This window comes from Fringilla coelebs, assembly GCF_963513975.1.
Source record: "Fringilla coelebs genome assembly, chromosome: 1".
In the NCBI taxonomy this organism is placed as follows: Eukaryota; Metazoa; Chordata; class Aves; order Passeriformes; family Fringillidae; genus Fringilla; species Fringilla coelebs.
Window position 1 is genome coordinate 15,651,592 of NC_140028.1, and position 26,587 is coordinate 15,678,178.

At 38.4% G+C, this 26,587-nt stretch overlaps 1 protein-coding gene across 1 annotated transcript in view; it reads left to right on the plus strand.

The window, feature by feature from the left end:
• Positions 1-23,996, plus strand: part of EIF3H (eukaryotic translation initiation factor 3 subunit H) — an 88,121-nt gene extending 64,125 nt beyond the window's left edge. The window contains exons 3-8 of the mRNA XM_084213571.1: positions 6,415-6,582; positions 8,070-8,169; positions 9,561-9,710; positions 18,191-18,311; positions 21,563-21,695; positions 23,732-23,996. Coding sequence (XP_084069697.1) covers positions 6,415-6,582; positions 8,070-8,169; positions 9,561-9,710; positions 18,191-18,311; positions 21,563-21,695; positions 23,732-23,829 — 770 coding nt within the window. The 3' untranslated portion in view covers positions 23,830-23,996. The remainder of the gene's footprint in view (positions 1-6,414; positions 6,583-8,069; positions 8,170-9,560; positions 9,711-18,190; positions 18,312-21,562; positions 21,696-23,731) is intronic.
• Positions 23,997-26,587: the final 2,591 nt, after the last annotated feature.

Genomic DNA, 26,587 nt, shown 5'->3' on the forward strand with positions numbered 1-26,587 from the left:
AATGCAGATTTGTGAATGTTCAGTTTTTCTTCCTCTGTTGCTAATTCATTAGAACACAAAATTCCTCAAAAAAAAAAAAAAAAAGCTGGTGAGAGGCTTGGAACACAGGCCCTATGAGGAATGACTGAGGGAGCTGGGGTTATTTAGCCTGGAGAAAAGGAGACTCAGAGGTGACCTTATCACTCTCTACAACTTCCTGAAAGGTGGTTGTGGTCAGGTGGGGGTTGGTCTCTTTCTCCAGGCAGCAGCTGACAGAACAAGAGGACACAGTCTCAAGCTGCGCCAAGGGAAATATAGGTTGGATATTAGGAAAAAGATTTTTACAGAAAGGGGTGATAAAGTACTGGAATGGTCTGCCCATGGAGGTGGTGGAGTCACCATCCCTGGATGTGTTTAAAAAGAGACTGGATGTGGCACTCATTGCCATGGTTTAGTTGAGGTGTTAGGGCTGGGTTGGACTTGGTGATCTTGAAGGTCTCTTCCAACCTAGTGATAGTGATTCCGTGATTTGGCCAGATATGTTCTACCCTTTTTTTTATTCTTCAGTTTAATTAAAATGGGGTTGAATTAAGTCTTTTGATTTGCTCTTTCTTTTGTGCTCTTATGACTATGGCTCTTGGACTTTTGCCTACTTTTCATGTGATTTTTTTTTTTCCCATCCAGCTACCTACAGACCCTGGTCTGCTTAGCTTCCAAGTTTAGACGAGGTCAGGTGCTTCCAGCCCTGTATAGCAGAAGTGCATAAAATAGAGCACTGTTTTGTAACCATGACTTGATATTTCAGAGGAGGAAATTAATATTATTGAGGAAGGCAATATTTACTTTTAATTTTTTTCTCCGTGAATAGGGGAATTGTTGAGCTACTGAGCTTGTGCATTTGTCTTGGGAGAAGTGTGTATGTGTGAGGTGGTTGGATATAGATAAAAATCTGTAAATATTTGTATGCATATGTGGTGCACACTTTGGACAGAGAAATAGATTTCAACTGTATCTAAAGGCTTTTTCAGATGAAACATTGCCGTTCCTGGAATTAATTCTGAATTCTGGTTTTTCTTTTCTCATTCTTTTTAGTTGTATTTTTTAACCATAACAAGTTGGTTGTGGCATTCCTATTTTTTGTATCTTCACAATTGGAATTGTTATCAATAGATGCAGTTATTGTGATTCACAGTTTTTTAGACAATTAATTGAGATTTTGTGTGTGGAGGGAAACGAATTAATCTGTTGTCTCCATAATTCTCTGTGCTAAATTAAATAAATCAGTTTTCCTTCTTTTCAAATGCATATGCTGGTTCCTTGAACTAGCATCTGCTAACTTGGTTTAGTCATTGAAGATACTGTCTGAAGCATACATGTGGTTTGGCAAAGTTAATATGTATAGAAAAACCCAAATTTTTTTGTGCTGCGAAGTGTATAGCACTTGTTCAGTACGCATGCTACCACATGGTAGCACTTCAAAACAGATAAATTATTGCATTAAAAATACAACCCACATTAATAGCGGTGCTATAAAAGGAATATTTTTGTTGTTTTTCAGTATATTTTGACCAGATTAACCAAAATTTGCCATGTTCATGTTGCTAGTTAAATTCAGAGAATTGTTGGCACAGAAACTGGATGCTGTCTCTTCTCATGGACTTTTGTGTCCCTTCGACAGTATGCCTAATCTTGAGTAAATTTTAGGTAATTTTACTTCATCTGCCTTCTGGGTGCTCGGCATTCTTTGAGGAAACAATACTCATCCTCAGATTTATTCTCCTTGAGAATGGCTTTGTGAGGAGGCTGTAGAAGGTGAGGGAGCAGTAAAGGTCCACTTTGTTCTTGAACCAGTGACCTACCCTCCTGAAGGCACATGCAACTTCTGGTCTTTGAGCACACTTAAAAGGACAAGTTTGGGAAATGAGGGTTGGGGCAAACACTGTATTGTGAGTGGCAGACTGAAGGCTGCACAGATCTTAGTGGTTTGTAGCTTAGAGTTGATTGTTACTTCTTTTGCACAGGGTCCACTGCAGCAGGCTTGGCGATGAGCAGCATAAAACCAGTCAGTCTGTGGCACCTAACACTGGCACAGAGTCTTTCCATTTCAATGGGGCATGGCTTTTCAGGAGGCATGTGGACTGCTGCTCTTAATATCAAATTTCTTAAGGTGTATCAACTTGAGTTATCTTTTGGAAATTAGGGCCTCGAGCCAGTGAGGTGTCATTAAATATATTGCCTCCACACCACATAGGTTTCACATGTCACAATAGTTACTGATAGTCTGAATGTGGTCATGTTGAAATGCATCTCCTCTGATGATAAAGATAACTATTTAAGGACTGAGTTTCAGCAATATGCATATGTGATCGCCTGAGAGGTGAATTCTAATGAATTTTTCTGGGTAAAGAATTCAGTAATAAGTAAGCTTGCATCATCTTCTGGTTGTTTTTGAACTCTAGGCTTTTAGATTTGTTTGCATTTTAGAATAATGATGGACTTATTTAAATGCTTCAGCTGATTTGACCTATTCTGAAATTAGGTTTTCAAATAGTGAAATTACTGACCAGATATTTTAAGGTATAGAAAACATGGCTGAATTGTCCCAATGTTGAATGGGCCATTGCATCAGTGTTCAATTCTTTGCCTTGTGTCTGATATATTGTGTATTTTTTTCTTCTGTTGTGATTTTTTTTTTGTTTGGTTTTTTTTGAGGGCTTTTTTTATTGGTAAGGTAGGGTATATATCTCCTATATGTTAAAGCCCAGATAAAGTTTCTAATATTTGCAGTACTTTCTAGAAAAGAAAAATGTCTTTGTTATTCTATTTTTTGAAAAAATTTTTTACAGTATTTATTAAAACAAACTACTGTAATAGGGTTTACTGTCAAGATTTTTCAGTCAAGGTTTTTTGGTAATCCAATCCACACAACTCAGTCATTTTCAAACCCTGTATTGTATAGTTTTGCACTTTGTTTGCTTTAGACAAGTTAAAGTAATGCTTTCTAGCTTCCTTAATTCCCTCCTCCCACCCATTTGTTTGCAAGCTAACAAAAAATTGCCATTTTAGAAGGAGGAGGTGGTGTTTTTTAATAATAAGAAGAGCAAGAATCTTAAAAAAAAATTTAAAATCTAAGAATGTCAGAAAGGTGCTCAGGATAGCGTTGGAGGCTCAGGAGACAGAGTTTGCACGTTCTCAGTGCAAGCGGCACCGCTGGGAAGTGCAGGCGTGGCTGTTGCCTTTCCTCATCATAAGGACATCCCGGAACAATTAGTTTCTTTCAAAATGTAGGTACACTATCTAAATGTGAGGGAGAAGGAGGCAGCATCCTGGTCTGGCTGTTCCCCTGCCCTTTTCTTTGCTCACCTCAGCTCTGGGCGCTCTTAGACTAAGTGGCTCTTTCAGTGTCAGCTTTCCAGAGTGGCTTGGGAGGGACTGTGGCGTGAAAAGGTGCACAACTGTCCCAAATGCTATCGGCTTGAGTAATAAATAGAAGGAGGGAAGGAGCTCTTGCCCAGTCTGTGCTAAGCTTCTAGGTAAAAAGATGACGTTCTGTAGATTGGGCAAACAATGTAAAGAAACAGTGGTAACGGTATCAACAAAAGCAGCTTGGGGGCTGTTATCCATTTGTGCAAGTTGGCAGCTTGTTGGAGCTATCTAGCTACTAATACATGTTATAAAATATATATGTTTAGTTAAAAGAGTTTCCATTTCTCCCTGGTGGGGACTGCATCATGTTTTAATTTCTGCAGTTGTTTTCCCAAGGCAAAGATGTTAGCTATTGATGCTTTATTGGTTCTTTGACATTTTTTCCACTATTGCCTTCATTATCATCTAACTGCTAACAGTCATGAGAGGAGGAATTGCTGACATGAAATCTGGATGGTTTTCAGTGAGTCCTTTTTCTTCTGGATAGTATCTCTTGCATCGTGTTACATCTCTTACATGTAGCTGGGTGTACTGTTCTTAAGAAAAGAACTTGTTCCTGGAACTTGGTTACCAGTTAGCTCTCAGAGGAACACTTTTGAGAGCATGATATGCCTTTATTCAAGTTTGTAAAAGATCTGGATGTTTTTCTGTTCTTTGAATATTACACTTCTCAAGGTGGAAATTATCTGGATGTATCAGCCGCATGATTTCATAGGAATTATGTCTAAGTATCTTTTCCCCATCATTAAATGACCACCTCTGCTTTGAGAGTGTCCAATATTACAAGAGAATTGCCACTGCAAGAAGTCTAGCTCAGACATCTAAAACTCCACATTTAATTAAATTTAATTTAATTATCACTAAGTCCTTTATCTGTTTCAGCTGCTTTTGAAAATCCTTTCTCATTTTTTCTCTTAATGACTTCATTTGGCTACAAAGGATCTAAATATTATTTTATTTTTTAGCATGTTGTAGCAAGTCATATGAGAAACAAGTCATTCTTGTTTTCTACACAGATATACCTTTGAAAAGCTTCTTTTAACCAAAAGAGTTTATTCTAGCTGCACTTAATAACTGGATATGTTTTTCAATTCAAAATCATGCTTACATGATGAGACTTTTGGTTTGTTTTGGAGGAGGTCTGGGTTCTTGTTTTAATTATAAAATTTAGAAATTTACCACCTTCACCTCCAAAAAATCCGCAAAAACTTTTAAGAACTTTTTAACTTTTTTAAGGGCTGAGCCTCTTTGACAAACTAGACCTTGCTTTTGAGCTAAACACTGAGATGCAAAAGCATTGGGCTCTGGCTAAGTAGCTTTGTTCAGCCTGGCCTCTGTTTCTGGAAGTAGCACAATGAGCTTGCTTTGGTCTGGCAAAGGGAAAGGTTTCATTCTGACTTGGAAATATCTATTTGATCAATTGTGCAGTCTGCCCTGAAGAGTGTAGAGGCATCTCCAGATTTGCCTTGGTTTAGAGGCACCCACATGGAGCAGGCCTCTCCTTCACTGGCTGTGTTAGAACAGAGCCCAGATGGTTTTCTTGTATTAGTTTTGGGATGCTGTATTATCATGGTGCCCTGGATGGAACACAAATTTCAAGTAAGTCCTGTTAAAATACTATATAGAATAGAATATAGGTACAGAATGCAATCACCAGCAGGTACTGATAGAAGTCTGTAAGTGTATGTGGGTTACTTCAATACAACAGTCAGTCAGATATGGCAATTTAATGAAAAAGCAATTTAAGAAGACTGCAGAATGTAGTTTGTGCTGCAAGGGTGAGTGATAAGTTGGAAAAATATTTGTCCAGTCTTGAAGAATGTCTCCTCATATCTTTAAATAGTGTGTGGATTTTTTCCCCCTTTAGAAAGGATATGAAGTGGGGTCTGAAAATGTAGCACATTCTGCAGCTAATTAATTTGTGTTTCTCTCTTCTATAATGAATATCATATTTGCATTGGTACAAGGAGAAGTCTTGAAAAAAATTACCAAAAAATGAACACATGGGGGGTGTGTGTGTTATCTTTGTAATTTTTGCAGCTGCAAACAAAACTTAAGGAGTGTGTAGTGTTATTGCATTTGATTTCCTGTGAGTTGGCTCTGAATGTTGGTTCATCTGATAATCACAGTGATTTCTCTTCCCTTAAATTTAACCAGCAGTCTGTCTGTTTAAAAGGTCTGATAAGTGATAAAGTGTGTTGTTCTGCTCGATGGGATTATGTTAAATATTCCTGAACAGAACTCTCTTCCATGAAGGTGATTGTTTGAATGAAGCATTTAATTGAAATAGAATTTTTGTGTTGGCACAAGGAAACATTGTAGCTGTTGGTGTAAAAAGCCTTACAAAAAATATGTTCTCTACTGTTTAAGGTAACTTGCTGTGTTTAGATATATGTGTATTATAAACAATATGTACACGCATGCATCCTTTGCATTTACATACCCCTAAAAAGAAGAAACAGTGTTGAAAATTGGAAATAAAATGCAATCAAAACTATCTAACAGCTATAGCTGTTCCTCAAGTTCTGATATTGAAAATGCAGTTTTATGTTGTTAAAAAGATGCAGTTTATAATCTATTTCATATATTCATTAAATAATTCTCCTTTTGATTCCAAAAGTTACCTAATTCCAGACAGTACTGCAGCTTAAATCACAATAAGTCTTTGTTACTAAATGGTAAAATGTTACTGCTTAGTGAAACCCAGGATCAGATTTTTTTTTTATGAATGCGGAAGGTAATGCACACTGTAAATGACTTGTAACAGTTTGTTGATCACTTTAGCAATTAACTGCACCTGAAAAAAGTCTGCTTACTCAGGTTGGTCTTACTCTCATTCTCTGAGGAAACTCTGGGTTTTAATGAAGACAGTCCAGTGAGTAAACAAATTTCTAGGCAGTTGCAAAAATAAAAATAAAATACAATTGACTCATTTAATATCAAGCTTTCTCTTCAAATAGTACTGATTATGTAAGTTTACTTTTTTAACATGCCTTTTATTTAATCCAGTCCAATACCAGATGGAAATGATGCGAAGCCTGCGCCACGTAAACATTGATCATCTTCACGTTGGCTGGTACCAATCCACATACTATGGCTCTTTTGTCACCCGTGCCCTCCTGGACTCCCAGTTCAGTTACCAGCATGCAATTGAGGAGTCTGTAGTTCTCATTTACGGTTAGTATGAGGTTTCCTTTATTACTCTTTTCCCCTCTTAATATTATTACTACTATTTTTGTATTCTGTCTTTTGCCTGTAAGAGTAGCCTGGCAGGCCTTTTCGAGTAAATACCAACCCTGTGTCTACGGCAGCCTCAGCAGCAGCTAAGTCTAGACAGGGTTTCCTTCTTTCTGTTTATTTTTCTTGCTATCAGAGCCCTGATGTGTACGTTTTGGAATGCTGGAGTAGCTGCTTCATTTTTATTCCTTCATCTCCCCTCCCTCGTGGAAGGGGCTGGTGGAACCCGACCAGATGTCTAACAAACCCCGCTTGCTAGCGTGTCTGGCTCTGTACGTGACTGACCAATCATCACACGAATTGCCAAGTTTTTTTAATACCTCTGACAGAAGCATACAAAACCTGGACTGTTTCTTAGCACAAAGATTTTTTTCTTTTCTGCCTATTTAATGGTGTTTCCTCAAGCTCTCCAGACCAGATGTTCTGTGCTGTATCAGAACCGTAGGCAATTTAACAGCTTTATAGCCTCCCCCTCCCCAAACACTCACAGTTTGCCATATCTGGCAGACTTGCATATAGTTTCCAGCTGAGAAGTAAATGTAACGTCCTGAGTATCTGTCAGAAAAAATACTAATGAATACGATCAATCTTATGAGCTGCCCCAAAATTGTTTCAGTATGTTAACAATTGGATTACAGTAAAGAACAAGTTGTTAAAGTATACTTATATTGGCTGGAAACATTGCATCATCAGACCTTGATGAATTTTCCACTTGTTTCAGTCTATTTTGGTTTTCATTTTATCACTGATTGCTAAAAGTTTTACTGTGTTAAGTTTCAGACAACATGAATGTTAACACAGCTTTTATTCTTGTGTTGGCATGCTTCAGCTGTTATCATGCTGCAAGTGTTAAGCTTCTTTGTCCAAGGAATGTAACAGTTTGTTTAGAAAATTTCCGCCTAAATTCAAGGCAAAACGCATCTTTGTATATACCAGTTACATTGTCAGGCACAAAGTGGCATGGCAGCTTGATCTGAATTAGCCTATTGCTACTCTAAAATTACTCTTTTTCATATAAATTTAGTTTAATGAATATTTTAATATACTGCAGAATGACTGCAAGGAAGAATCTTTATTTAAATGAGGTCACTCTTACATAAATTCTGTGGATAATTAATACAAAAAAAGGAGATGTGAATTGGACCTTTAATGGGGAAATAATACGAGCAGAATGGATCAAGATTCCCCCCAAGTTCTGCAAGCTAAGTTTACTACTTGGCATCACTTTATATTGTTGGTTGTATTTTACATAGCAGTGCAATAGGACTGCTTCTGCTATAGTGTCTTTTCTGTGTTTGTTGTCTTAATTTTTTTTTTCACTAGGACTACTTAGTAATTTTCCTCCTGTTTATGTCATTCAGATATTTAAAAAGATAAAGGCAGTCTGGGTTTGGTAATAATAGGCTTCTTTCCATTTTTAATAATAGATCCCATTAAGACTGCCCAAGGGTCTTTGTCACTGAAGGCATATAGGCTGACTCCCAAATTGATGGAAGTTTGCAAGGAAAAAGACTTCTCTCCAGAAGCGTAAGTAACTTCAAATAATGTTTCCTCATAGGGTTTGCTGAGTTACTGGGATGCAGAACGGTGCCTGGGATTATGGAACTCTGTATTTTAAAATGTAGCAGTGTGTGCTGGGGAAAACAGACCTGTATGGGCTGTGACAGTCGTGCAGTGGCTCAGTGGGCTGAGGAGGTGTGAAAGGCTGGCTGGGCATTTCCAGAAGTGGGGGCACCCGAACTGGGTTTGAGGGTAGTCAGAGGGTGTGCTCTAAGGACCATGGGGTAGATAGCTGTACATGGGAGCAGAGCCAAACACAGAGAAAAAAATATATGGAGGGAGGGAAATAGCTGATCTGTCTTTAAGCTCTTTTTTCCCCCCAGAATTAAAATAGAACAGGTATTCTGGAATAGCTGTCCCAGTGTATTTTTTCTAAATTAACTCCCCATGTAGACACCGTCTTCTGGAGTAAAGTAGGATAATTTCTCTGTTTCAAAAGATTAGCATCTTGTTACAGATGTAGGCCTTAGCATCCCTTGCCTCGGACTGCTTAGTGTTCAATAGCAAAAGCACAAAGAATATGTTAAAATCACTTTGTTGAGGAAAAATGTATTCATTTCATTGCTTGGTGTCTTAAACTGCAATGATGAGCAAACAAATCCATGATGAGTCAAAAAAAAAGGAGGAGTGGAGGCAAAAATCAAAAGTTTTTGTTCCAAAATCCAGTACGAATATAAAGAAGTTAAGGCTCTATTTCCTTAGAGACTTCTAGATCATGCTTTTATATCCATATTTTATGAAAAGTATTACTGTCTACTTTATTCACTTTATTTAAAGCAACAGCAATAGTTTTTAATGTGTGTATTGTAAAAATACACACTAAAAATTTATGTTTTAATATTCACCACAGAATTGAATTATTCCAAAACATACTATATTTTGTGAATCTTCTACTTTGGTCAGTAAAAATTTTACTTATGCAGGTATTGGGAAATTGTTCTTCATTGTAGTAGTTATGATATTTTAAAGGTATTTTAGCATCATGTGGTAACTAACTGTTTAGTTCTGCTCAAGAAATGCTGATGGCAGGAAAACCAGTAAAATATTTTGGAAGGGGCAGAGTTAATCCTGTCAGTACAGTCTCTTGCTGGAGGCTTTTTCACGTAGGTAATCTATTAACAAGCAAGGCAGCTGCTTGTCTTCTGAGAATTTTTCCTAGAGCAGCTTTTCCTAGTCTTTGTAAGCATGAGGTTTTGCCATGCAAATGCTTTCTTAACAAAACTTGACTCCTGTTTAATTGTGGAACTATGAAAATCAAGAATTTTTGCAAAACTGTTGTTTGTTGGAGCAACAATTCAACAAAGAGAATAAGAGAGATACTGTTTATATTAGTAAATATTCTGTAACTTTTTTCACAGCTTGAAAAAAGCAAATATTGCATATGAAAACATGTTTGAAGAAGTGCCTATTGTAATTAAGAATTCATACCTGATCAATGTGATGTTGTGGGAACTGGAAAAGAAATCCGCAGTAGCCGATAGACATGAGTTGCTCAGTCTGGCTAGCAGGTAAGTACTTGTTACAATAATGGATGTACTTTTATTCGCTTTCCCAAACCACAGTTTAACACCTTGGGTGAAATCCCAGTCTCATTACAGTCCATGGAAGCTTTGCCTTGGCTTTTAATGGGGTTAACACTTTACCCTTCATGTTCTTTTGCTGAAGGAAAAACTGCATGGTAAAACTGTAGCATTAGATTCAAGGACTAAATTCAGTCTCTTATCCTCATATACTTGCAGTGCTTGAAATGTATAAATGTTTCAGAGTGTGTTTTTTCAAGAAAATATGGGCACTCAGAAATTTCAGGCAAATAGATCTATAAAAAATAGGTTTTTAAAACTATCCTGTTAGTAATTACATAGATTATTTTAATAAAAAAGAAATTTCAGGTAGCAGGATGAATTTGAAAATAAAATAATAAAGGCTTTGATAAACTGGCAAAAATGCCACTGATTGTCATGACAGACAGCATTCATGGTGTCGGAAATTGTTTCAAGAGTTTCTAAAATGATCTTCTCATAACTTTGTCTAGGAATAACTTTTTCTTCTTGTAGCAGTTTGCCCTGAAAATCAACTTTTGATAACAAAGTAAGCATGACTTCTAGCAGTATGATCAAAAATTTGGCAGTGTTTAAATCTTACACAACACAATACGGTTGGATTATTATTGATCTGACCAAAATAACAAAATACAAAAAACAATGCAGTATCTTGTTGCATGTAGAAGCTAGGTTGTATTCATGAATAGATTTTTCAGGTAAAACACTTCACGTTGGCATCAAGATTCTGATCCTAGTGGCCTTTTATTTTTTTCCTTTTTTCTCCTGCTCCCCTTCCCTCCCCCATCATGAAATGCTGAAGTTAATGGATATGTATTTCTAGTGGTCCCTGTGTTGCCTAAGTTAGCAGAAATTTTCCACTTTCTCTACTTGAGCTTATGTGGATGTTCAGAGGGATCTGATGGCTTTTAGAGAAAGTGATCAAGAGAGAATGGGTATAGGGTTGAACTCTGCTGGGGTATTTACAAATGCCACAAGTAATACTTAGTCAGTAATTCTGTCCAGTAAAGTTGTTACTTTGCACATTGGAATTAATGAAGTGAAGAATTCTCGCTGAGATACTCAGTGTGCTTGACTCTGCAGGTGTTCAGTAAGTAATTTTCTTTCCATGGTCAAAGATCACAAAGCTTTTCCCATTTGAGGAGAGGGTGAGGACTGGATGTAGGAGATGATAATGGTTTGATTTCTTGTGAGCGCTATCACTTTGTGGTGAAAATGAGGACCATGCTGAGGATACAGAAGGTTCCCAGGTGGCCTGGCAGCATTGCCCTCAGTTGATTCTTTGGGTTTCCTCCTCTATAAAGGTCTGGGACTACTTGGCACCCTGGATCTAGTAAGGGCTGCTGCTAGTGACACAATACAATTCTGGAAATGGAAAGTAATTTGAACAGATCACAAATCACAGCTTTAGGTCTTAAGTAGTAACTGTTGTGTGCCACTGTCCTGACTCAAGATAAAAGATAAGAAATGTACAAATTACTTTCCATTCTGGTGTTAAATGTCTGGTGCAAGACAGGCTTTTGTGTTGGTCTTCGTATCAGTAATGGAAATGAGAGGTGAACAAGAGAAGTACCAGCCCAAAACGAAAAACAGGCTTTCCTGACAGATTTTTGAAGCTCACCTGATCTCTTTGAGGAACTCAAGGTGCTTAGTTTGGTTTGAAGGAGAGAAAGTTTTGGGAATTACTCCATTGGGTTGTTTGGGGGTTTTTGTATATGTCCTTTGTTTAATATTTGATAACTACTTTTAGTTACCAGGCAGGTTACATTCAATGATATCTTATATCGCTATAACTGGCAAAGCAGGTGGCAAATTCAAGGTTAGGTGACTGGTACTGCCTGCTGAAATATTTTGCTAGTTTTTACTTGAATTCAGCTACGAAGGCTACTTTGTAAAAGCATATATTACCTGAAGTAGGGAGTTCAAAGCTCCACTATTCTGGAGTTTTATTTTCTCATTTCCTCATTTTTGTCTTTCAGCAGTTTAGGCTAAAACATTTCAGATATCAACTTTTAATTTTAGTGCATATCTTTCTCACTTAGCTTTGCTGTTGACAGTAACTTCAAAGCTACTTTTTGGGTTTGGCCTTGTTTTTTGCTTTTTGTCTTTGTTTTGTTTGATTGTGGTTTTTTTTTTTGTTTTGATTGTCTGTTTGTTTGTTTTTGTTTGGGGTTTTGTTGTTGTTTTATTTCTTTGGAGTCTCGAATTTGTTGGGCTTTTGGGGGGCTTTTTTTGTCTCCTTGGGAGCATCCCTGAACTTTTATACTCTCTGAAGCAATGATTTTGGCCATAAAATTATTTACCCATAGTTCCTCTCTTCTGGAGAGTTTACTTCATCAAGATTTTCACATGTTCAGCCACCCACCTTGTCTGAGTTTAAAGCTCTACCTATTTGAGACACTTTGCTTGCACGTTACTACCTTTCTCCATTTGAAGTATATTTGTGATAATTGTATATAGTAATTTAATTTTTTGGACATAAAGTTGTGTTTCTCTTGTGAAATATAAATTGACTCAAGTACTCTAGGCAAAGAGATTGAAGGCAGACTAGCACAGGGTTAGCAAGTAATAGCAAGTAAAGGCCTTTTACTCAAACAGTTATCCTGCTACCCTTAAGGACCAAAATGTCTTGAAGACCTTGGAGTACTGCCAGTCTTTTGATAGAGACTCAAGAATTAAAATCCTGTCAGATAATGTTCCAGATCTGCAGGGAAATAATTACAACCAACTTTCTCATTCTCATCCATCTCTTCCTTATTCTATTGATGAGCTAGTTTAAATTAAAAAAAGCTTTTTTGTGGTCTAGCTTCATAATAGGGTTGTTCTATAATATCTCAATTTGTCTCAAGCAATTTTTCTAATAGTGTGCGTCAGTAGAAGCAAACATGTGCTGAACATTTACTGCACTAACATCTACTTGGCAGTTATATTTTTCAAACATCAGATGCAGTATTTTTGCAGAAGTAACATAAGAAGGGTTGCTTTGGCTTTTAAAAACAATATTAACCTTTACACATTGCACTGCTTATTCAAAACTCTCAATGTGCTTAACGGATTATTAAGATAATTATGAAAATCTCTAATTTGCAGGTGGGGGAACCTGACACAGAGAGAGTAAATGTGTTGCCCAAAGGTACACATCAAAGCCAGAATAGAAAACAGAATGGAACTCAAGACTCTTGACTTACATATATCATTCAGACAAAACCCTCTTAAACAACACAGGTTGAACTCAGGCTGAAATGCTGAGATGTAAACAAGTTCTGCTAAGTGGTGGGAACGTACCTTACACATTTTTAATCAAAAAGATGTGCTCTGCCCAGCAGTAGTTCTCTAATCCACCCAAAGCTGTTCCCACCAGGAGGAAAATTCTGTACAGGATGGCACCTTTCCCAAAAAGCAGTGGATGAGAAGGGGCCTCAGTGCAGCTGATGGAAAGTGGAAAAAATGAGCAGCAGATATAGCATTTTCCATCGCTTCCTCTTGCTGTCCCTTGTTCTCATCTTCCTTAGCCATGGTACAAGCAAAATAAAATTAAATATACGAGGGGGTCCAATTATGGCAATGGTAGGCATTTAGGGGGCTGTCTTTTTGGCACATGTGCAGCTTCAGGATTGTTATAGCCCAAAATTTGGTGCCGGGGTGCAGCACCGTGACTCGGGTCTCAGAGGAGCAGGGCCGCAGCTCATGGGCCAGCGCAGGCCCGTGGGCTGTGCCAGCTGAGCCCGGGAGCTGTGCCTGGACACAGGCAAAGTAGTGAGCAGCACACAGGCACTGGGAGCACACTGGGAACCACAGGAATTGCTGCTTCTCTTTGAAGCTTGGGTGTCTGACTTGAAGCTTCATTTTGGGTGTTTCAGACCTTTAGCAAGTGTGTCTGGAGTCCTTTTCTGATTAAAGATGCTGAAGTAAATATGGGCTTCATGTGTAGTTCCCCATTATGAATGCTACAGAAGCAGAGCCAGTTTGAGGTTCCAGTCCCAGCTGTTTGTCTTGTTTCTCCCCACTACCCCCATTTCATCTCTACATCCCTCCTACCCTCAAAGATTTTTATTTCCTCATCTGTTTCAGAATATGGCTGTACAAATAGCTTTTGTGGCATAGTCTGATGGAAAAAGTCAGACTCCCACTCCTGCCTTCCAGCCTTCCCCTCTGCCTCCCCCCAAAAAAATAGAAACCCCAACAGGGGGTGTTTTTGCATTTACAGTGGACTGTTTCACTGAAAGAGTTTGGAGTGTGCCCACGCAAACAGCTGAATCCATACAGCTCAGAGTGCTGTAACCTGTGGGAAAGAGGGAGAGGCAGGGAGATGCTGATGGTGGAACCCCTTAAACTGCCTTTGCTGGCAACACTGAACTGGACCTTTGCTCTCCTTAAAATATATCTGCAAAGGGAGGCTTTGGTGGTATGAACGCTCCCTTGGGAAGAGGAAGGCTTGCATTCAGGTCTCTTAGCCAGATCTGTATCCTAAGAGGAATGCCCTTGTGCAGTGAGTGATCTGTGGGGTCGGTTAATGTATCGTTGTTGCTTTCTCTGTCTGTGGGTGCTGGATTCCATCACTGCCAACTGCAGGGCTTGCCAGCAGGAAGAACAAGACAGGAAAGACCATCAGTGTTGTCTGCAGGTTAGGCTACTCTGCTCACAGGTTTCTACTTTTCACCCTCAGAATTAATTGATCCTTGTATTTGATAAGTGTTAAACAAGGAATCTCATGTGTCAATGACCTGATCTTATATCTGCCCTTGTGGGTAAACAGTTACATCCCATCACATGTAAGGCTGTTACAGAAAAAATGCACAGCTCAAGAAGCTGCTTTCCAGACTATAGTTTCTAGCATGTTTTATGGTGTAAAGAGGCTTTGACAATTTCCCTTTGGAAATTGTCAATGGAAATGGAAATGTTATGTGTTTGGGGCATTTTTGATTATGCTATCTAAGCTACACTCAAATTATAAACTTCCAGAAGTTCTATGGGTCATTCCTTACAGATCCATGATTCTGGTAACAGTTGTGGTGAAGGAATGTTCTCACATTAGATTATTCTTCGTTAGATCCACATGGCAGGTACTTTTTCTGATTTTTAATTCCCCCCTCCCCCCTTATCTATATTCCTTCACAAAGAAGAACACAGTTCCCATGTGAGAGGGGGGACTTTTCTAGTTCAATTCAAGAGTGCCATCAGGTTATCACCACTGTGTGATCTCAGACTTTGTTTCAGATGAAACTAAACTGAAAAAAGGCTTTGGGAGGATAATTACTGTGCCTCAGCCACTTGCAGATCACTGGACCATGTCAGAAGCAGTGATAAGAACCCCCCCAAACACATGTAGCACGGCCATTGGTTTCTCAGCACCAGCTGTTTTGCTTTATAGGTCTGTTCCTGTTGGTCTGCATTACTCACTAATTTAAATGTAAACTCAATTTAATTGACTCTTTTGCTGAATCTGCTGACTGAAATGCAGCCATTGAAATAGCAGTTTCTTTATTACTGATCCCCCCAGAACGACAGCAAATGCAAGTGCTGAGCTCTGCATTGTCTACACTTGACAGTCACAGAGCCCTGTAGGGGGCTGAGTCTAGATAAGAATGCAAGCAGCACTTACTGGCACCACTTTAAAAAGAAAATTAAAAAAAAAAAAAAATTAAACTTTTTTTTTATTGTATTGATACATAGAGGGCATTTAGGTACCTGGCAGTGTCATCTCTTGAGATCTGCTGTAGGAAATGCACAATGTATGGAGGTGCCTAAAGCACCCTTTGAGCAAATTAAGTGTATGATGAGTGTTATGGGCTGGAGCAATGTGATCTAACTTCCAAAGTATCAGCAGAATAAACTTCAGCTGAATAAAACTTCCTTAAAGATCATACATATGCATTTTTACAAACAGATTCCTATTTGTCTTTCTATTTTTTTAAGAGATGGAGCAGAAAAGGGTATCAGCCACATGAGAACTGTAGGAAAAGCTGGTTCTGTATTTGCAGCATACTTATCACTTCATGTCTCAGTTCACATCTGTTTAAGTTATCTGTTTTTTGTTGCCCTGGCAATGAGAGCAAACACTGTGTTACTGCAACTCCTGACAATAACTCTCTGTTTCTGTGCTCTGTTGTACTAAGCTGGTCCCAAAGAGATTCACATAAAATCATTCTTTGTAACCAGTTATATTTCACATGGACACTATCTGTAAAATAATTATGTATTTCTGTTGTGCACATACCTTACAAGGCTATTAGTATGTACCTATACAGGCATTTCTGATAATATCCAGTTCCAACACTAACTCCATACAATATAAACTCTAAAAACACTGAAAACATGCAAGCTCCTGGCCATGGCAATATTCCACAGTTCTAAATATCATGTGCTTGAAATGTTCAACCAAAAAACCCCAAGAAGTTTAAAAATAATTATTATAGTGGCGCCTTTCTTGCTGCTGTGGCGCTGAAATCCTCCACACCATCTGCCTCTGTACAAAAGTGTGATTTAACACTCTGGCTTGTAAATAAATTGTGGTCTGAAGTTCCTGATGCAGACCTTTGTTCAGTGAGCAGCCCAGTGAGTGAAACAGCTGTCCTTGCACTCAGAGATAAGGGTGTCTCCAGCTCTGTTCTCTGCAGGTATTCCTATGTGCACAATCAGCTTCTGTCTCCAGCTATGAGTTCTATGGATTCTGGAAATAATTTACACTTAGGGATGTGCCCAGTATTACATGTGTGGTTCTCTTTTGACTTTATGCCTGTGTCTTCCAGTTAATTTCTCTGGTCCATAGGCTGTAGGATGATAGGAAAGGAAAGCCACGTGGGCCCCTTATAGCTGGATAGCTGGGTTCCTGCAGGGTCTGTGTGCCCCAAGGCAGGCAGGCGAGCTGGGGCCAGATACCTCAGCCTTTTGGAGGCTCAGTGTCCGGAAACCCAAGCCACTATCAGCCGTGGCTACCTTAGCAAGCTTAAGTGATTATCAGCTCTTAGTGATTTTCAGCTCTTTTATACTTTTCAGCTCTTAGCTTGCTAAAGGCTCTTTGGCTAGCGGTGGCTTCTCAGCAAGCAGATGGGAGAGAGAGAGAGAAGAGGCAGCCCCGGTGGTTCCACAGCGATGGTTTATTGGGAGGTCCATGAAGGGTTCCGGCTCTTCTAACCAGAATGGGCTAAAGCAGCCCCTTATATAGGGATAGAAGGGATCACAAATTGTCCAATAGCAGGGGTTAGGGAGAAGTAATCCATGGGATCACAGAGAGATAAGCTAGGGTCTGGAGGATGGGAGAGAGGGGCTTCTGGCTTAGTCACTATGACTTGGCATTTTCTTATCTCTAGGCCTCTGTTCTCCATGGGTCCCTTGCTAGCCCCGTGTTTGCTACAGGAAAGCATTGTGAAAGAAGAGAGAATCTCAGATAACATGGTGAAACAGTGATTGAAGGGTGTGATTCTCACATTGAAGTGCACCAAACTTTAAATTGGAAAGAAACTCTCATGATTATTAGTAGATTTCAGTTGAGGAAGAGAAAGATGGAATTTAGCTTTTGAGTTGTTGGTCATCAGCCAAGTTGGACAACAGAGCCAACAAAACAGCTTCTGATCAAAGGGATCAATAGAGAGCAGAAAGTGTCCTTCTTTTACTGCTCTACCCTGTAAACGCAATTTAGGAGGATGTCTCCATGGGCACCAACCTAAAAACTTCCAAAACTTTCACTTGGAAGGTATACCTTAAATTGAACATTCCTGCAAAATACTGAATGCATTGCTAAAAATGGTAACAATAAAAGTTGTTTAACAGACTGCATTTGTCTGGCCAAGGCAGTAGATCGCATAGCTGGACACGCCCAGCCTGCTGCTTCCATGTTGCCTATGGTATGGAATGTGGAGCTGGCTGGACAGGAGACAGACTCCCTCTCAACAGCTAGGATCAAACCATGTCTGCTGAACTTCCAGGCATGGTTAATGAGATGGAGTTTTGAAGAATATTTAACTGTTCTTACTCAGAATAATTTTTAACAGAGGGATAATTAAAAATTTGTGCAAAACCAAATTCAAGTAGTGAATTTTAAAAAGGATTTTGAAACCAAACACCTTGAGCACATCTCCTGGAATGTTGCTTGGGTTGCATGTCACAAAAGCATCAGAATTTTTCTTTTAGATGTGTGACCTGCATCTCTAATAATTGTAAATTCATGCAAGGCATTGTGTTTTCATTAGGGGGAGGTTCCTGGAAAGACCAAAACACTTTAACTTGGTATTTGCTGTGAGGCAAAGATGCTGGAGGAGGAGATGCCATGTAAAGTATCATCAAATAAATATATGAACAAAGATAATCAGGAGCTTAAAAATTTGCAAATGGTGCCATTGGTGCAGAAATACTTGTCAAGAGACAGAATAATTTTTTAAATTTTTTTTTGTAGTAAATTTCATCTTTCATGATTGTTTCTCCTATTTCAGTAATCACCTTGGGAAGAGCCTGCAGCTGCTGATGGACAGAGTGGATGAGATGAGCCAAGACATTGTTAAATACAATACCTACCTGAGGAACGTAAGCAAGCAGCAGCAGCAGAAACATCAGGTTGGTAACACGGAGAAATTTAAATGAGAGCATTTTTTTTCCACAAAATACAGTGTGGGTTGTGTTATCCAAGACAATTGAATTGGGATCTAAGCAAGATCTTTCAAAAATAGACCTGTTAAGCAGTGTGGTGAGTTGACCCTGGCTGGATGCCAAATGCCGCAGAAAGCCAGTTTGTCACTCCTCTCCTCAGCTGGGCATGGGAGAAAAAATGCAAAAGTCTCATGGGTTGATCTAAGGGCAGGGAGAAATCAGTCACCAATTACCATCTCAGGCAAAACAGGCTTGACTTAGGGTAATTAATCTAATTTATTATCAATCAGATCAGAGTAGAGTGATAAGAAATAAACCCAAATCTTAAAACACCTTCCCTTCACCCATCCCTTTTTTGGGTTCAACTTCAGTCCCAGTGTTCTCTCCTTCTTCCCCTCCTTTGTGCAGGGGCCAGGGAATAGGAGCTGTGGTCAGTTCATCATACATCTCTGCTGCTCCTTCCTCCTCAGGGATAGATCCCCTCACATTCCTCCTCTGCTCCATGGACTGCAAGGGCACAGCTGCTTCACCCTGTTCTGCACCACAGGCTGCAGAGGAATCTCATTCCTCACTGACCTTGGTGTCTGCAGGGCTGTTTCTCTCACATGCTCTCATTCCTCCCTCTTGGCTGGCATTTTTTCCCCATCTGAAATGTTTTATCCCAGAGGTACTGTCACTGTTGGGCTTGGCTTTGGCCTGTGGTGGGTCCATCTCAGAGCCAGCTGCTGTTGGCCATATTGGACATGGGGACAGCTTCTGGCAGCTTTTCACAGAATCCACCCCTGTAGTACCCTGCTACCAAAATTTTGTCATGCAAATACACTACAAAAAGATTTATAAAATGGGTTAGTCAGTGGGCAATTACCAAATGAATTCACTTCTAGTGACATGTGGTATGGATTTAGCTTTCTTTGCTATTTTACATGTTTATTAGTGATTTAGGATAAACCAAAATAATTTATAAATACACCATGGACACAGGAATAAGAGATTCAGTAAATAAAAGAGGTGAAACTACAAGTTTTGCTTCAAACTGTGTCTTAGTACCATCATGTGTAGTCATGCATCTAGAAATAAAGAAGCATAGTCCAGTGGACTGTGAAGAAATTGGACTGTTCTCTGATTGAAAAGGACATTAGAGTCATGTTTAGTATCAATAAATAGTGATGCTGATTGGGTGATGCTGACTTTCAATTCCTGGTGCCAAAGGGCCTCTTTAAAATCCAAAGCATTAGAGAATTAAAATTAAAATCTATTGATTAGAGAATCTTGAGTATGAAGAGCAGCACTAGGTGACCCTGCTTGAGCAGAAGGGTTGGACAAGGTGACCTCCAGAGGTCCCTTCCAACCTTAACTATTCTGGTATTTGAAGACAGTATTACTTTCTATGCTTTTGCTGCACAGATAAAGCAGTGCTCTGTCTGACTGTAGGAGGATGGTGGTAAATTGGAAAAAAGCACTATGAGAATTATTTGAAAGCCTGGAGAGAAGATTTTGGTGAACAGAATTCACATAATGTGATAAGTTAACAAGTTACTTGCTTACTCAAGAGATGCCTGCATGAAGAATAAATTTGAGCTCTTTTATCTAGCAGACAGAGATATGACAAGATACAATATTGGCCAACTGAAAATGGGCCAGATCACTTTTAAGATAAAATGTTGTAGGTATTGCCACACACAGTAAGTGATTATTAAAAAGAGCACCTGTTGTTCATGTAAAAGACTTCATCACTGACTGTTTTAAAACCAAAATTGCTTTTTTTCACATAAGTAAAGTGTAGCTTGGACAGGGAATATTTTAGGCAAGCAGAACATGATCAGTGGTCTGTCCTGGCCATGGAATTCCCAAGGACATAGAAGCTTCATGCATGTTATCTTCAGAATTTTTTCCCCTTATTGCCTAATTTGAATAGAAAGATGGCATCTACTTCAAAGGTTTTTGTTGACAACAAGGGGATCTATTTATTTTGAAAAGCAGAGCAAAGTAGGTTCCATGGTGTCTCGTTAATTTCTTTACTAACTATAGCTGCTTTAGTAGTGGCTCATTGCAGCATACTTAGTGGTCGTAACTTCATTTCTAGAATGGAGCAATTGTGATTAAGAGCAAGCCATTTCAATAAAGAATAATAGGCAGACTGCTGAGAAGTGAATGGGGTAATGCAAAGAAAGAAGTAACTGCATGCAATTCACATACAAATATGGGCATTTCAGATTTTATTTTTAACATTGTCCAAAAACATGTATTTGTCACTACTACTGGAAAAAAGTTACTTCATTTGATTGTGCCACCAAGTAAGAACTGTTTTCAAACTCATTGGATCACAGATACATTTAAATAAGCAAGAGAAAACACTCTGTACTCTTTGTGTCCTTAAAGACTTTTTTCTTGTGTTGAATGTGAGGACTTTGAAGACAAACTTTATAGCTAAATCCTCACTGCCACATACAGTATGAAATCTCACATAGTTCCTGAATTTATGAGCTTTACAAGAACAAATGTTTATCTGATAGCTGCAGAAACGTTTGTCTCAATTTTTATAAAGTTTGAGTAATCTCTGTGGCAAAGAGAAGTATGGAAAACAACTTTTTTTTTTTATATATATATAGAGCAGAAAAACTTTTACAAACTGCTATTCTAGCATATTAATGGAGGAATGAACCATTGTGCTTGGTTTCAGCCACCACTTTGTTCTCAGTTTGGAGTTAATATTTTTTAGCTTAAAATACCTTATTTAATCAAATTCTCTTCTCCTTTCACATTAATGTTGTTTTGACCTTTAACTTACTTAAAATGGTGAATTTTGGTTTGTGCAACTAGCCAAGGTGGTGGCTTCTCATGCCTACATATTCCACCCTTTCTTTTCTCTATTGTGTGAGGCAAGAGAGGCCTTTCTCAACCATGCTCTATTCTTTCCATCAGATACAGTGTTTATCTTTGAAAAATTTTAGAAGAAGCTAACCCCACTACCTCAGTACTATATAATTCTCCATTGTGTCACTTATTTAAGGTGCCAGTGTGTGGGATGGGGAATGCCTTGTTGCCTGTGAATTGAAATAAACTGTGAATTGCATTATATTGTTTGTAGTAACCTAAATTGCATTAAAAAATGTCATTTTAAAAACATACCTGCTGGTTTCTTGAAAACATCTGAAAATAATTTTTTTTTGCAGCTTTTAAAGTCCTGCTGCATTTTGATTCTGTTGTTTTGTTTTCAGTATCAGCAGAGACGTCAGCAAGAAAATATACAGCGTCAAAGCCGAGGAGAGCCCCCTCTTCCTGAGGAGGACATCAATAAGCTTTTTAAACCACCACAACCACCTCCAAGAATGGAGTCACTCCTAATTGCAGGTAATGTTTAGCAGTGCTTTTAAATTACCTTTTAGCAAAAGACTTACCTGCTTGGGAAAAAGTACAGTTGTATCCTTTGAAAGCATTTTAAGTTTTCATTACCTTTGCCATCATGGTACAATGTTTTGGCTTGGTAACATTCCACATCCTATCCTTGATATTGAAAATTTGACATTTTAAAGGAGAGATGGAGAAATGCTCCACAGGGAGGGCGTTCTCCATGAATGGGTGTAACTCCCCCCTTCACTCGTGCCCCAGCCCCTCCCTCAGCTCCAGAAGTTCAGGAGCTGTACAGACAAGACTCAGGAATAAGCTCTTTGGGCTGGAACTTCTGATTCAGAGCAGTTCACAGCAGCCCCAAGTTACTGATAATAATTCTAGGTTTAAACTGGTTGTTGCAGTGTCTGAGAAGGTTTTGTTTTTAAATAGAGTGGAGATAATTTCTTTGTTTTGTATGGCCAGAGATTTAGGGAAACTATCATCATATTCTTGCACTACCAGGAGAGGGAAAATATAAATGGGAACCAAGCATAGATAGTTAGAGATACTACCCCCCAGTTTCTTCAGTTCACTGGTTGGCTGCAGGCATAGTCACTGTCAGTGCCTGTTCTGTGCCTCCTGAAAGGGTAAAAATACCTGGGACTTCACAGTGCCAAGAGAGGTCAGGCAACCTAGGTGCCCTGCTAAGTAAAATAAATTTGGAAAATGTCATAAGAAAGCAAATTGTTTAAATGTAGCAGGCCTTTTGGATTAGATAGCTATCACCTTGTTTTGTACTGAGAGAAAATTCAAAATCCTGGTAAGGTACTGTACATCAGAGAGTGCTTTGACATTAAAAAAAAAGTGGATTTGAATTACCTGAATTTTGAAGCGACCAAGAGATTATTATTTTTATATTTAATAGTTTCGCACTGATAATAAGTGCTGTGTTTATAAGAAAGAATATTCTTGACTTATTATTCCTTACAGAATCTTTTAGAAAACCCTATTGTTTTTATAGTTTTTAGCAGTTACTGAATCTTAGCAGCATTAAAGTATTTAAATATTCAGCTCTAGCAGAGCTTATAAATGCAACTGAAGAGTGTATATGTGTAGACGTGTGTTTTATGAAAGTGAAAACTTAGGATGAATCACCCCTTACGAGAGAAGGAATTGAAAACTATTATACTTAAAGGAAAGGAAAAGACAGTTTTCAGCCAAAGCACTTTCTTTGTTTGTTCTTTTACCATAGTCAAGGGAAGAATTGAAAGCATCTACTTTAACTTAGATGAAGTAAAGTTTGTGGATAAAGCATAAAACTTAGGTCTTTGTCTCTGAGGCTTTGAAAAACTTCTCAAATAGAGCTTTAAATGGAGAGTTTATTGGCCTTCTAAACAGCCTTAATTTTGATTAAACTGGCTTCAGGTTTAGCTGTTCGTAGCTAACAAGGGAAATAACTCGTAGCTGTAAGAGTATAAAAATGTTTTGATGGGCACATTTGATTTGTAAAGCACTGACAAATCTTCATACCCTGATGATTTTTGAAATAAAGTGAAATGTTAGGTAGAAAAAAAGGCTAGCAGAATGTCAGAGGAATGGCACAATTTTCAGTGTGCTGCTGAAAAATAATTCTTGCAAATATTTTAATAGAAAAAGCATATGCATAAGAACAGAACTGAAATTCAGTCTTGTAGAATTTTTAGAGCAGCTAAATTGAAGAAATTATGTGATTGAGCTTTCAGTTCAGCAGTAATAATTGCTTATTCTTTTTATTGTCATATGTATTTTCAGAAATTGTTTGTAGTATTGCTGGAAAATTAAGGGGTTTTTTGAGCATACCAGTTTACCTGCTCTCCTAATTTAGTTTCTTCTTCTTCCCAAACACATTTGGGCATCCTGAAAATATAAAATTCCTAAGGGTGGAGTATTCGAGCAGAGTTAGTGTCTTCTCTATAAATCCTCAGTGATTCATACACATTTGGCTTTTGAAAAACTGTGTTCTGGCGTGTCTTTCTGAATTTCAAAACTGACAAGGGTTTTCTCTTTCCTTTTGACAGGTCAAATTAATACCTACTGCCAGAATATTAAGGAGTTCAATGCACAGAACCTGGGCAAGCTTTTCATGGCTCAGGCTCTCCAGGATTACAACAACTGAAGAAACGTTGATGAAGCCCTCAACAAGAAGTGTAATTTACAGCTTTACACTGTTCATGATAATCTTGAAAATTTATTATATTGGGAGGAAAGTCTTGTAAAACAGAGTCAACTTGGTTTATGGAGAATTCTCTTATAATAGAAAAATAAAGGCACATTTTAATGATATTTTAGTATTTTCTTACTTGTTGGCCGAATTGAACTGGAATTTTCTGTGGTCGCTCAGGTTTTATAAATGTTTGGCATAGCAAATAATGTTTAGTCATAGCAAATAATACAGGTTTTATTTAACTTGGAGTCAAAAATAAAAACAAAAATTACAAATGTTCAGTATAACTGGCTTAGAGAAGAAATTTAAGATTTCCCAGTTTTGGTTGAGAAGTTACAACTGCAATGTGCTAGACACTTGGGGCGGTTGCTAATTTTTATTTTAATCTGTTTGGACAATCTGGTGCAATGGTCCTCCTGTATCACAAATGTTTCTTAGCCTTCACATTCAGAACATAGAAAAACAGTGGGACATGGAGACAGATCCCCACCATATTTTGTTGTGTTCACATTTTCTCTTGCTGCCACCAACTGCGTTGAAATCAGATTCTGGAACCCAAAGCTGGAATGAAAACCAGTTAATGGTTGGACTTGGAGATCTCAAAGGTCTTTTTCAACCTAAGCAATTCAGTGATGCTGCTGAATTCATGACAGAAAGTGTAGAAGTAGCTGGAGCAGCCAGTGCGGTGTAAAAGAGCAGCATCAGCTGGAGCTTTTTCAGGTGGATGAGTCTTTATTCCTGAACTTTTTAAGAAGAAAGTTAAAGATTTAGCCCATGGCAACTCACATATGTTGCTGTCATGATTTTGTCTTTTTTTCCTCTTGAGTTCTTGCATATCATTGTGTCTTGAATACCAAGAGCCTAAAATGGCTGAAGAAGAGCAGTTTAGTATTTTAAAATAACATCCTCTAAATATGGACCTAGCATGGAATATTTCAGCCTCTAAGGTGAATATTTTGGGAAGTCATAAGTGTGTGAAACCTGGGGTTTAGACTAAGTACTTATTCTTTTCCAATCTAAACTATAGTGACTGCAATATTTATGTAGATATGGATGCAGATTTTTTTCAGCCCTCACATATCTGTCAAATTGCCAGGCTGATATTTTACTTTGAAAACCTTGGGCACCTTTTTTTTTGTGTTTGCTTTCATACAGTGAACTCCTCTGAAATCAAAGGTCATAGAAGTATCCTGCTACAGTGCCACATGATTGAGTTTCATTTCCTATGCAAAAAAATATTCAAACTGTATTAATTTTTCTAGTTTTCTGTAGCACCAAAATAACCAGCAGGGAACAGAAGTTGGAACAGATAATTAGGCTAAGATGAGATATTTGAGAGAGAAAAAATGATCTCCTGGATAACTGGGAATAGAAGACTGACTCTGTATGTGTATGGAAGGAAGCAGCAGTAACATTATACATAATAGGAGGTCTGCAAAGTTAGCAAAACAAATACGTGGAACGAGTTAAAAACAACCTGTGTGTTTTGAATTAGTTCTTTAGGATTGAGGATGTAAATGGAGAAAGAAGGCAGTAATATTCTGCACTGAAGTTTAACAAGCTCAGTGGATTTTTTTTTTGCCAGATTGAAAATGTGTTAAATGTCAATTAAAGCCCGTTAAGAAATAAGGAAGACTTCAGTAGAGATTTGTAGCTGCTAAAGGCATAGACCTGTGTCAGAGAGGGAAATGAGATACAAAAGTAGGTGAGGTGTAAGTAGATTTTGGAGATGGTTGAACTGTTCTGTTCTGAATTACACTTTGGTGTTCTGTCATGGTGGAAATAATACAGAGGAAGCTTCTCTGGGAAGCAAGAGAGGTGGAGTCACTTGAAGGTGTTGATTAGGAAAAGAGAATCAACATCTGTGGAGATTGGAGATTAATAGGGATGGGGCTCTGTCTTCCTACTGGATTCAGTGTGGACTTTCCCCACTATCTAAGCATTTCTATAGCTTTGCATTTACTTGTTCTTAACCTAATGTAAGTGAGCTGGCAGCTCATTTACCACAAGATATGTCCTTTCTATTTCTGATTATCGTAGCCCTACCTGGTTTTTCTGCTTTCTTGTCTGTGAAAGGCTTTTCTGTCTACTAGTGAATATGTAGTGACATAGTGTCTGAGTAATGCATATAAAGAAGTTGAAACTTCTTTTTGGTCAGCAAGCCATTGCAGAGGCAGGCATGGCCTCTGCCCCACGCTTCCCTCTCCATTACATGTCTACAGGTAAGACAGATACACACAGGAGACCAAATGTGCACGCAGGGGAAAACCTGCCCTGTGGTTACTGTTACACACACAGTCTGCATCAAGCTGTCATCTCCTGTCAGACTCCTAACCATGCACGTTTGAGTTGGGATAACTGGCTTGTAATTGATTTTTTACTTCTGCAGAACTGTAATCCTTGCAAGAGAAAGTGTTACTATGGTATCCATCTCTAATTGGTGTGAATCTTACAGGCTCTTCAAGCTAGATGTGCAAGTCTTTCAAAAGTGACATTTGAAAGGAAAAAAAGGGGACAATTATCTTAGTTTTGATGCTGGAGAAGAACAGCATTTCTTCTAGTTGTTTAATACTTAGGATCTTCACTAGTACAGCTGGTGAGATTTTGCTGTGAGATTTACTGCCTCTGTTCCACTGCTACTTGTGAAATGTATAATTGTACTGATAATTGGAGCAAAGTGGATGTAAAGCACTGTATCCCTTAACCACAG